Below are 13,455 nucleotides of genomic sequence, written 5' to 3'. Positions count from 1 at the left end.
CTCCACTTCCAATCCAGCTCCTTTCTGGTATACCTGGTAAGGTAGCAGCTCTCACCCATGTGGGGGACCCAGATAAAGTCCCAGGCTCCTGGCTTCAGCTGGCCCAGCCCTGGCTGTTGCAGCCATTTGGAGCATAAACCAGCAGATGAAGACTCTCTCTCTGTCTCTTCCTCTTTCTCTCTGTAACTCTGCTTTTCAAATAAATAAATAAATACTTTTTTAAAAAATATAGAACAAACTATTCAAATATGAAGATACTATTTTCATCTCTCTGGAGGGTAATATTTTAAAAGACAAGCAAAGCTCAGAATTGACAAGGCTACAGGAAATATAGTACTGTTATACATGAGTGGTGGAAAGGTAACTTGGTACAACCTTTCTAGATAGCAATTCAACAAACTGTTTCAAAGTTTTAAATGTATATAGCTTTTGGGGCAGCAGCTTGGCCCAGCAGGTAAGACACCAGTCAAGACACTTGGGTTCCATATGGGAGTGCCTAGGTTTCACAGCTACCTTCTGCTCCGGACTCCAGCTTCCTACTAATGCAGACCTGACAGGCAATGACAATGGTGCAGACATCTGGGCTTCTGCCCCCAATCTGTCATAGAGTTCCCAGCTCCCAGACTCAGCCATAGCCCAGTCCTAGCTGTTGCAGACATATGGGAGTAAACCAGCTCTCCTTCTCTCTCTCTGGCTATCTGCCTCCCAAGTATTTTTTATTGTTATTATTTAAGAAAAATAGGGGTAGGGATTGTGGTACATCATGTTAAGACTTTACTTGGGACACCCACAACCCATACCAGAGTGCCTGGAATGGAGTCCTAGCTCCACTTCTAATACAGCTTCTTGCTAATGTGCCTGCAGGCAGATCATCATGGCTTATGTCCTTTATTTCCCACAATGCACATAGTAGACCCAGATGGAGTTCTTGGCTCTTGGCATCAGACTGGTGTAGACCTGGTCATTGTAAGGTAATTGAGGAGTGAAGCAATACATGAAAGATCTCTCTCTCTCTCTCACTCACTCTTGCTCTCTCTCTCAGTGCGTGTGTGTGCGTGCATGCACACGTGTGTCTCACTCTTCCATTTAAATGAATTTTTTTTTTTTTTTTTTTTTGGACAGGCAGAGAGGACAGTGAGAGAGAGAGACAGAGAGAAAGGTCTTCCTTTTGCCGTTGGTTCACCCTCTAATGGCCGCCACGGCCGGTGCGCTGCGGCCGGCGCACCACGCTGATCTGATGGCAGGAGCCAGGTACTTATCCTGGTCTCCCATGGGGTGCAGGGCCCAAGCACTTGGGCCATCCTCCACTGCACTCCCTGGCCACAGCAGAGAGCTGGCCTGGAAGAGGGGCAACCGGGACAGAATCCGGTGCCCCGACCGGGACTAGAACCCAGTGTGCCAGCGCCACAAAGTGGAGGATTAGCCTAGTGAGCCGCGGCGCCGGCCATTTAAATGAATTTTAAAAACATTTTTTGGGCCGGCGCCATGGCTCACTTGGCTAATCCTCCGCCTGCGGCGCTGGCACCCCAGGGTTCTAGTCCCAGTTGAAGTGCTGGGTACTAGTCCCAGTTGCTCCTCTTCCAGTCCAGCTCTCTGCTGTGGCCCGGAAGGGCAGAGGAGGATGGCCCAAGTGCTTGGGTCCCTGCACCCACATGGGAGATGGGGAGGAAGCACCTGGCTCCTGCCTTGGATCCGCACAGCGCCGGCCGTAGCGGCCATTAGGAGAGTGAACCAATGGAAGGAAGACCTTTCTCTCTGTCTCTCTCTGTCTCTCTCTCTCTCTCTCTCACTGTCTAACTCTGCCTGGCAATTTAAAAAAAAAAAAATTTTTTTGGGGGGGCTGGCGCTGTGGTGTGGCAATTAAAGCCACTGCAATGCAGTCCCGGCATCCCAGATAGGCGCCAGTTCAAGTCCCGGCTGCTCCACGTCCGATCTACCTCTCTACTATGGCCTGGGAAAGCAGTGGAAGATGGCCCAAGTGCTTGGGCCCCTGCACCCATGGGGAGACCTGGAAAAAGTTCCTGGCTCCTGGCTTCAGATCAGTGCAGCTCCAGCTGTTGTGGCCATCTGAGGAGTGAACCAGCGGATGGAAGATCTCTCTCTCTCTCTCAACCTATGCCTCTGCCTCTTTGTAACTTCGAATAAATAAATATTTTAAATTTTTTTTAATTTAAAAATAAGCAAATAAATGCATATACCTCTTGACACAGCAATTGTAGTTCTTAAAATTTACCATAAAGCTCAAAATTAGGTAATAATGTAAAGATGTAGAGTTAGAAAGATGACTATCACAGCACTGTTTTTAAAACAGTAAACTGAAAACTTCAACCATTATCAATAAGGGTCTATAAATTATGGAATATCAAAAAAAAGATACAATGCAGCTATCTTTTTTTTTTTTTTAATTTGACAGGTAGAGTTATAGACAGTGAGAGAGAGACGGAGACAGAGACAGAGACAGAGAGAAAGGTCTTCCTTCTGTTGGTTCACTCCCCAAATGGCCGCCACGGCCGGCGCTGCGCCGATCCAAAGCCAGGAGCCAGGTGCTTCCTCCTGGTCTCCCATGCAGGTACAGGGGCCCAAGCATTTGGGCCATCCTCCACTGCCCTCCCGGGCCACAGCAGAGAGCTGGACTGGAAGAGGGGCAACCAGGACTAGAACCCGGTGCCCATATGGGATGCCGGCACCACAGGCAGAGGATTAACCTAGTGAGCCACAGCGCCGGCCCCTACAACGCAGCTATCTTAAAAGAATGATATTAAATATAGACTGATAGGAAAAACATTCCTAACACAAAAAAAAAAAGTTACATTAACACCTTATAGGAGGATATAATCTCCATAAAATAATATGCTTGTCTATTTATACATATAGAGAAAACATTGAAGTGTGGTCACCAAAACTTTTTTTTAATTTATTTTATTTATTTGAAAGACAGAGTTACAGAGAGAGGTAGAGACACAGAGAGTTCTTCCATCTGCTGGTTCACTCCCCAATTGGCTGCCATGGCTGGAGCTGCACCAATCCATAGCCAGTAGCCAAGAGCTTCCCCCGGGTCTCCCACATGGGTGCAGGGGCCCAAAGACTTGGGCCACCTTCCACTGCCTTTCCAGGCCATCACAGAGAGCTGGATCAGAAGAGGAGCAGCTGGGACTAGAAGCAGTGCCCACATGGGATGCCGGTGCCACAGCACCGGCCCCACTCACCAAAGCTTTAACAAATATTACCTTAAGCTGCTTTAATTTTTACTTTCTTCTTTATTACTTGAATTTTCTACAGAGTCTATCATCTTTCTTAACACACACACACACACAAAAAAAAGCTGTTTTCATTTGGAAAAAAGCTCATAAAGCTGTGTTTCTAATCCCCTTATGGTAAGATAAAGCAAAAAAGAAAAAATCATAATCATAAAGCTTCTCTACCAGATTGGTAGACCTTAATTATTTTGATTTCTACTTTATCTAAAATCTAAAAAAAAATACAAAAATGGTTTAAACATTTCAATAAGGAGACTATTCCCAGAATCCCAGCAGCTATAACAGCCTAGGCAGTGTGACTGCAAGCAAGCACTATCATCAGGCTTTCTTGCTGTCTAGTACCTTTCTCCACACTGATCTAGCACACTAACACATGCTGCTCAAACGTAAATAACAACACAAAGACCCTCACAATGTGTAGCCCTTACTAAAGTTCACTATTCTAAGGAGTTTGCTTCTTGGAGAGTGTGAAAAATCATTCTGCTCAGCTTACCCCAAGAAGCAATAATATTCCCTGTCTCACTACTATGCTCAAAAAATAATTTGGAAAAATATGATCCCAGGAAACAGCTGGAGACTGGCTTTGGCATATGCAAGCAGCATGATCATTCATAATTAAACTCTTTTGTGCTTCAATTCTCTCATCTAAAAAATGACAGTGTAAATAAATGCTTAAGAGGCCCATGTATATTCCTGTATATGAAGCCCTGATGATTACAAACCTAGCACATGTCTAGTTTGGAATAAGCACTTAGGTGCTAACTCCCATCCCTTTACACTCAAAAGGACAATGAATATCATTATTTCCTATATGAAGCCTTCCCAACAGAATTTGTTCAACTTTAGGCTGGACATACCTGAAATGTCAGCCAGCCCCCATAACGACAACTTCTCCAAAATAAGAACTATCTTAAATCTTACTATGTTTGCAGGATCTAGAATATTGCCTGACATATAATACACAAATTAAAATTAGATGAATTGGAGAGTGAAACAAAAATATAAATAAATATTTTTGAAACTTCAAAAAAATCTTCAAAAATATAGTTGCTCAATTCAAATCAGTGATTTAGAAAGGTTTATCAAATAAAAGAGTTATCTGCACCCCCATGTTTTATTGCAGCTCCATTCACAGTATCTAAGACATGGAATCAACCTAAATGGCCATCAACTGAAGAACAGATAAAGAAATTATGGAATATGCACTCTATGACCTACTACACAGCAGTAAAAAAAGAAAAAGGAAAAGGAAAGAAAAAGAGAAAAGAAACCCAGTCATTTCCAACAAAATGGATGAATCTAGAAAACATCATACCATCATACTTAGTGAAATTAGCCAGTCCCAAAGGGACAAATACCATATGTTCTCCCTGATCTGTGATTATTAACAGAGCTCCTAAAGGGAAACCTGTAGAAGTGAAACTGATTCTTTAAGAAGCAATGACTTGAACAGCCCTTTGTCTTGATTGTTGAGGAAGTTTTTTTTTTCCTTCTTCTTAATACCACTGGTTGAACTCAACATAGAATTAGGGGCTGGTGCTGTGGCACAGCGGGTTAATGCCCTGGCTCAGCAGGTTAACATAGAATTAATCATATTTGTATAAAGTCAACTGGAAAAAGATCCCAGTAAAAAACAAGAGTGGGAATAAGAGAGGGAGGAGGAAGTCTGTAACTGTAAAGCTATATAGTTCTACATACATTCCAATGGATACACGTCTAAGGGTACAGCTAAAAACTTGCCATGAGATTCCAAATCCCATTGAGCTGGATGGTAATAGTACCATATTATGTGTTAAAGTGATCACATTAATATGTTAAACTGATCATATAGATAGGATTCAGTGTTAAAGGGATCATATAAATAAGATCAAGTGTCTGGTAATAATAGAATTAAAAGGGAGAAAATGCTCTAATATGGGAAGCACTCCACACAGCAGACTCATGGAATGACAATCGCTCTAAATAGCACTCTGATCTCAGAATCAGCCCTTAAGTCATTCTGGTCTGGCTGAAAAGCCCATGAGAGCATTTCAGGCATGCAAAACCAAGACACTGTGGCAAAAAAAAAAATGTCCTACATATGAAGGATCTCTGTGAGTGAGACCCCAGTAGAAAGAAGAGGACATCAAAGAAGGATGTACTTTTCTCTGAAGGGAGGAGAGAACTTACACTTTGCTTATGGCCTTGTCTACTAACTGATGGAGACTGTGGACTCAAAAGGCTTCCACAGCCTTGGCAGCTCATGTCAAGAGTCTCAGGTGATCACTGATGTCATCCATAAGAGTGTTAATTGTTAAATTAACAACAGGAGGGGCTGGTGCTGTAGCACAGCAGGTAAAACCACAGCTTGCAGTGCCGGCATCCCATATGGGTGCTGGTTTGAGTCCTGGTTGCTCCACTTCCGATCCAGCTCCTTGTGATGGCCCAGGAAAGCAGTAGAAGATGGTGATGGCCCAAATCCTTGTGCCCCTGCACCTATATGGGAGACCTGGAAGAAGTTCCAGGTTCCCAGCTTCAGAACAGCACAGCTCCAGCTGTTGAGGCCAATTAGGGAGTGAACTAGCAGATGGAAGACTCCTCTCTCTCTGCCTCTCCTTCTCTCTCTGTGTAACTCTGATTTTCAAATAAATAAATAAATCTTTAAAAAAAAATTGTAAAACTTGTTTACAAACAGTTTTTTATAGTGTGTATGTGTTTGCGCGCGCGCACAAGCACACAAATTGCTGAAATCTTTACTTAGTATAGAGTTAGTCTTCTGTGTATAAATTGAAAATGAATCTTAATGGAGAATGGGACTGGGAATCCGAGAGGGAGGAGGAGGTTGAGTGGAAGTGGGGTGAGAGGATGGGTACTTATGAAGTTTATACTCATTAAATAAAAGGTTTCTTTGGGGAAAAAAAAAAAGAAAAAGAAAGGCTTATATAATAGAAACTTAAAAATAAACCAATTCTTTCAGAAACACCCAAAGCAAACAAAATGAGCCATACTTTTTGGTACACATTAAATCAGAGGCAAGGGATGCTCTTAAAGTTGAATACAATGCAAACAAAAAAAAAGTCAAACAGAGCACAATGGTTAAAAGGCCTCTTGGGACAACTGTATCCTATATTAGAATGCCTGGTTTCAGTGCCCACTACTCCACTTCCAATCCAGCTTCCTGCTAAAACTCTGGGAGATGACAAGTGATAGCTCAAGTGCTTGGGTCCTGATAACCCACATGGCAAATCAGGATGGAGTTCCAGGCTCCTGGTTTCAGCCTGACCAGGCCCTGACTGTTGTGGGTATTTGGGGAGTGACCCAATGGCTAGAAGATCTTTCTGTCTTTCAAATAAAATAAAAATAAACAAATGACTTTTAAAATAAAATTTAAAAAGTAAAAATGAAAAACTTTCATAGGTTTCTAATATCAAAATCTAAGTCTATAATCCATTGTGGAAAATACATCTATCTCATAAAACTGGAAAATATTTTTAAAAATATTTACTTATTTATTTATTTGAAAGCAGAGTTAAAGAGAGAGAGAAGGAGAGAGAGAGAGATCTTCCACCTGCTGGTTCACTCCCCAAATGGCTACAACAGCCTGTCCTGGGTCCAGGCGAAACCAGGAGCCAGGAACTTCATTTAAGTCTCCCATGTGGGTAGCAGGGGCCCAAAACTGAGGCCATTTTCCACTGCTTTCCCAGAAGCATTAGTAGGCAGCCGGATGGGAAGGGGAGCAGCTGGGAATCCAACCTTGCATAGCAGGCAGTGGCTTAACCTGCTGTTTCACAACACCAGCTCCAACATATGTCTTTTGAGAATTTAAAAAAAAATTTTATTTACATAAATAGAACAGATTTCATGTATTTCATATATACAAATTTCAAGCCCATAATGGTACTTCCCATCCTCCCTCCCACCCTCCTCCTTACTTTTTATTTTTTGCCATAATATACTTTCAACGTACTTTATAGTCACAGGTATAATCTTTCACTAAATAAAGAATTCAACAATTACAAAGTATAAAGACCATTGTTCTACAAGAGTATAGATAAGGGCTATAAACAATAATCAAATCTTAAGATGTCAATTTTATTCACAGATATATATTATTTTTTGTATTCTATATATTAGTTACCACAAATCAAAAAAACATAATATTTGTCTTTTTGGGTCTGGCTTATTTCATTAGGCATAATGATCTCCAGTTGCATCCATTTTGTTAATAGTTTCTAACACAATTCACATCCAAATAACCAAAAAATATATAAACAAACACCACACACATACCTACACACATACCCACACAAAAGAAAATTTGGCTGTTCCATAACTATCAATAAAAATAGATCCATAAAATGCTGGAATAGATTATAAAAACTTTCCTGAGAGCATAAAGAAAAAGATTCAGAGAAGAAAAAACATTCTAACAGAAGAGCTTGCTATAAAAGAATGCATGATGGTGGGGGGAGTGTGGACAGGAAGGAGCAGATGTAAGTAATTTAGCCTCATTTTAAAAAATGCAAAACAAGGCCGGTGCCATGGCTCACTAGGCTAATCCTCCGCCTTGCGGTGCCGGCACACCGGGTTCTAGTCCCGGTCGGGGCGCCGGATTCTGTCCCGGTTGCCCCTCTTCCAGGCCAGCTCTCTGCTGTGGCCAGGGAAGGCAGTGGAGGATGGCCCAAGTACTTGGGCCCTGCACCCCATGGGAGACCAGGAGAAGTACCTGGCTCCTGCCATCAGATCAGCGCGGTGCGCCAGCCGCGGCAGCCATTGGAGGGTGAACCAACGGCAAAAGGAAAACCTTTCTCTCTGTCTCTCTCTCTCACTGTCCACTCTGCCTGTCAAAGAAAAAAAAAAGGCAAAACAAGAAATTAATTTGCAATAATCAAATAATCAAATCAACATTTCACTAAAATCTACATGTGGGAACTTCAAGTTGAAGACTTAAATTTGTTCAAAATCTCTAAAATTACTTAAAAGTACACACAATCAAGCCTCTTCTAATAGAAGTGCTATTAGACATACCTGACTGGAGCTTTATGGTCCTTGAACTATGGTGCTAATTATGTAAATGCAAGTAATAATGCTGTTAATATTTGAAAACTATCTGATCTCTTTAAGTCACATTTGCACTGAAAGTGTTTATCCATTATAGTGCCCAAAGCTGCTTTAATACAGATAGTAAAAAGGTAAATGTAAATAGGAAAACCATAAAATCCAAATAACAAAAGCATGAACTAATAAGATTTTAGAGAATCAAAAAAGTTACTTGTTTAATTATTGAGCAATTTCTAATCCAAAATCTATTTAGCAGTATTAGAGTCCCTAAATTATTATCTGAAACTTATTACAAATTAAAGTACTCTAGATCACGGTATTTCATTTCTATCCATTTTAATTCAAATAAAAAATAAAGTTGAAGCTTATGGGTCAACTTTCTAAGGGCAATCCCTTCCCCATCTCCACCACAAAACACAAAATATTACAAAAAAAAAAAACTAGCAGATAAGATTCTCCTACCTAGAGGGAATAAAAAAATCTAAGTAATTGACCAGTAAACTAAGAATTTCTACCCAAAAAAGGTACATTAGTAAAATATTTCCAGAACTATGTTTGAACAACAGAAAAGTAAAGGCCTAAATGTTACAGCTATAAGTAAAAATTTACTATAATTCTACCTGTAAAGTAGCAAAAAATCTATCTAAATTCAGAGAAATTAAATATAAATTACTTACATTGTAAAATGAAGGTAGGATTTATGTATAGCAGCAGCTGACGACTGTTTCTTTGGTGATCCTGAGTGACAACTAGTCTCAAAAATTGATAAAGCATTCTCATCTTCACTATCATCTAAAATTAGAGTTTCTATATCTGTTAAAATAAAAACACACATAGACATACAACAAAAAGGTTACGAGGCTTACAAAGTAATTTAATTCTGGTGTCCTACCATAGCTAAGGAAAATTGGGTGAAAAATCAGATGACATTAATTAAGTAATCAACTAACAAATAATACAGATTGATCAGGCAAACTGACAAACTACAGCATTTTGAATAATCTATTAATGGAATAATATAATTCTTTTACCTTTATTTTTAAGATATTTTATGCACCTGTTTTGAAAGTCTGAGTTATAGACAAATAAGGAGAGCAGAGAGAGATCTTCCATCAGCTAATTCACTCTCCAGATGGCAGCAAAGGGCAGCTCTGGGCCAGACTTAAGCTAGGAATCAGGAACTTCAACCAGATCTCCTGCATGGATAGCAGGGGCCCAAACACCTTAATGGCTTTCTCCTAGTGGCTTTCTCAGGCCATTAGGAGGAAGCTGGATCAGAAGTAGAACAGCCAAGACACAAACCAGCACCCATGTGGTATGCCAGCATCATAGGCAGTGAGTTTACCCACTATGCCACAACACTGGCCGGATAATTCTTTTACCTTCAAGAAATATCAATTGGAGGAAGGCGCTGTGGTGCAGCATGTTAAAGCCCCAGCCTACAGTGCTGGCATCCCACATGGGCACCAGTTTTGAGTCCTGGTTGCTCCTTTTCCAATCCAGCTCTCTGCTATAGCATGGGAAAGCAGTGGCGGATGGCCCATTTTGCTTTGGATCCTGCACCAGTGTGGGAGACCTGGAAGAAGCTCCTGGCTCCTGACTCTAGATCAGCTCAGCTCTGGCCGTTGTGGCTGGCTGGAGTGTGAACCAGCAGATGAAGACCTCTCTCTCTCTCTCTCTCTCTCTCTCTCTCTCTAACTCTTTCAAATAAATACAATAAATCTTTCTTAAAAAAAAAAAAAACTATCTACTGAAAGTGTCATGTATATAATTTGGGAGACTTCATTGACTCAAACAAGTCTGGAAAAGAAATGCCACACTCATAAAATCTTATCTACTTAACTAAGAAACTCTGGAAGTAATTTTAACCCAAACCAATCCATTTCATATTTGATTTAATTAACAGGGTAGATGAATCTAAGTTGCTTCATAGACAACCAACAAGGAACAAATTGACCCTCATCTTTTAAGTCAAACACAATGGTTCCACTTCTGGCTCCAGTTTCCTGGTAATGCACTCACCATGCAACAGCAAATGATGCCCTGAGAAGAGATATTTATTTGAAAGGCAGAGTGACAGAGTGACAGAGGGAAAGAGATCTTCCATCCACTAATTCATTCCTCAAATGCCTATAACAATCAGGGTGGGACCAGGATGAACCTAGGAGCCAACAGTGCCATTTGGGTCACTCATGCAAATGAGAGGAACCCAAGTATTTGAGCCAGCATCTGCTGCCTTCCCAGACACATTAGCAAAGAGCTGGATCTGAAGCAAATCAGCCTCTGAAATGGGATGTAGGTGTCCCAAGTCTCAGCTTAACCCATTACACCACAACACCCACCCCTCTATGTGGTATTTCTTTTTCTTTTTCTTTTTTTTTTTTTTTTATTTGACAGGTAGAGTTATAGACAGTGAGAGAAAGAGACAGAAAGATCATTTCGTTGGTTCACCCCTCAAATGGCTGCTTCGGCCAGCGCTGCGCCAATCTGAAGCCAGGAGCCAGGTGCTTCCTCCTGGTCTCTCATGCAGGTGCAGGGGCCCAAGCAATTGGGCCATCCTCCACTGCCCTCCCAGGTCACAGCAGAGAGCTGGACTGGAAGAGGAGCAACAGGGACTAGAACCCGGCACGCATATGGGATGCCGGCGCTTCAGGCATAGGATTAACCAAGTGAGCCACAGCGCCAGCCCCCTCTATGTGGTATTTCATACAAGTCTATTCTTAAAAAAGGAAAGTTTCTAAGAAATATATTTATAATAACAGCAACACCTATGTAATGATGCCCATCCCTAAATTTTTTATTTTTTGCTGAAAATGAATGATGCTTTTAAAGGTAGCTTTCTGTTTCTGTTTTTAATTTTAAATCCAAATTACAATCTTGAGGCTTGATAGAATTCAAGACCATACACAACCTGGTTCTAATTTACTTGCTTATCAATAGTTTATATTACAATCAGCACAGCATAGTACAGAGTGCTCTCCATCAGCAACAACAAAATGTATTGATGAGTTGAATCCAGAAAGGCAGCAACATACGTTACGAGTATGGGCTCCCTGCATTTGAGCAGGCCCCAGAACTTACTGAGTGATTGCAAATAAGGGAAATTATCATCCTAAGTCCCCCAATTTTCTCCTCTATATAATGAGAGCACCTAACTTAATTATGAGCATTAATAAATTACAATTTATATAAGGGCTTTATAAAAAATAAATGTAAGCCATTATGATTATAGTCAACTTTCTAAAGATAATAATATTCCTAAATTAAGAAGATCAGAATGTCTCAAGTAAACATTCATTCATTCATTTTACAAACATTCACTAGGCAACCAACACACGCCAGGCCTAGACCATACAGTAGTGAGAGAAATAAATATACTTTATATATTCATAGCAAACAGAAAAGAGTGACACAGAATCTTATGAGAAAATTCTACTTATCCATGCCTGTATTTGTTTCAGTTTAACAATACAAAAAAGTAGTTTATAGTACCTTCCTTTTTGTCACTCTGGCTAATTTCAGCATGAGGAAACACTTTTTGCAAGACTGCTAGGATGTTGTTGAAGCTTCTTTCTAGCAGGGGCCTTATGATGGGGGACAGGGCATGTCCTGAAGACATCACAGCACGTTGGGAAGCAGGCACAATATTCTGCATTGCATGGTAGAAGTCTTGGGCGCTGAGCACAATGGAGGACACATCCAGTTGCAGTTTATGGCTGCTGGCATAGATCTGTGGGTAACGTCTCCGGAGGGCAATCAGAGCAGCTTCAGTGCACAGGGCCTTGATGTCAGCTCCACAGTAGCCTAATACACAAAAGGAAGAGAATAACAACGCTCAGTTCATTCTTCCAAGTACCAACAGTGCTTTGTAAATACATACAACTTTATCTAAAATAATAAATACCAAATCAGTAATTACATGCAATTTTATTAGCAAAATGAGAACTGACCAATTTTTAATAGGGCTAAAATTTATTTTATTAAAATAAGGGTTAAAAACTTAATAAGACTAAAAATATTTTCAATATTTTAACTTAACAAAAATAAACTGATGATATTAAAACAAAACAAACCATAACTGCACATGAAAATCACTGATTACAGGGCACAAATTTTTTAGGAAAGGTTTGGGGCTGGCATTGTGATAAAGCGGGGTCAAGCCACTGCCTGCAGTGCTAGCATCCCATATGGGCACCAGCTGGAGTCCCAGCTGCTCCACTTGTGATCCAGCTCCCTGCTAATGTGCCTAGAAGAGCAGCAGAAAATGGCCCAAGTTCTAAGGCCCCTGGCACCCACATAGAAGACCCAGATAGAGTTCCTGGTTCCTCACTTCAGCCTGACATAGCTCTGGCCATTGCAGCCATTTGGGGAGTGAACGAGTAGATGGAAGTTTTATCTCTCTCTCTAACTCTGCCTTTTAAGTAAATACAACTTTAAAAAAATTAAAGTTTGGGACTGGTGCTGTGACGCAGCAGGTTAAAGTCCCAGCCTGCAGCACCAGTTCAAGTTCCAGCTGCTCCTCTTCCCTTCCAGCTTCCTGCTAATGCACCTGGAAAAGTAGCAGAGAATGGCCCAAGTCCTTGGGCCTCTGCACCCAAGTGGGAGACCTGGAAGAAACTCCTGGTTCCTGGCTTCAGATCAGCTCAACTCCAGCCATTACAGCCATTTGGGGAGTGAACCAGCTGATGGAAGACATCTCTCTCTCTCTCTCTCTCTCTGTCTCTACCTCTCTCTGTATCTCTCTTTCAAATAAATAAATCTTCTAAAAAATCTTAGTTTCATTTCAATTTTTCATCAATATTCTCCATTAATTTAGTGCTCATTATGTTAACATGTTATCTTGTCAAATATTATTAACTTCCAAACACATATAGAATAAGCAGAAACTTCAAAAACAGAACTATTTTCATACCAATTCTAAGTGTAACTTTCTAATAAGTTAACAACCAATTACCCCAAATATTATAATTTAAAATTGTAATTCATCTCTGATAGTTCCAAAGGAAATAAGAATGTTTAAAATAAAAACTCCACTGATGCTCCATATAGCTTAGGATGACTGACAATGTAATTCAAAGGGCTATACCAACACAGGGTATACCCTTACTGAACAGATTATGCAGCTCAACAACAGAGCATGCCCCCAGGACTCTTAAGT

At 40.7% G+C, this 13,455-nt stretch overlaps 1 protein-coding gene across 4 annotated transcripts in view; it reads right to left on the bottom strand.

Moving 5' to 3' along the window:
* ATAD2B (ATPase family AAA domain containing 2B) overlaps positions 1–13,455 on the bottom strand; it is a 221,521-nt gene that overhangs the window by 88,803 nt on the left and 119,263 nt on the right. For all 4 annotated transcript variants that reach the window (XM_002710061.5, XM_070069369.1, XM_070069368.1 and 1 more), the window contains exons 16-17: positions 11,790–12,101; positions 8,975–9,110 (exon numbers count right to left, since the gene is read on the bottom strand). In XM_002710061.5, coding sequence (XP_002710107.1) covers positions 8,975–9,110; positions 11,790–12,101 — 448 coding nt within the window. The remainder of the gene's footprint in view (positions 1–8,974; positions 9,111–11,789; positions 12,102–13,455) is intronic.

Source organism: Oryctolagus cuniculus, chromosome 2 (assembly GCF_964237555.1).
Source record: "Oryctolagus cuniculus chromosome 2, mOryCun1.1, whole genome shotgun sequence".
NCBI lineage: Eukaryota > Metazoa > Chordata > Mammalia > Lagomorpha > Leporidae > Oryctolagus > Oryctolagus cuniculus.
The sequence above is the reverse complement of the archived record's forward strand: the minus strand, read 5'-3'. Positions and strand labels throughout refer to the sequence as shown.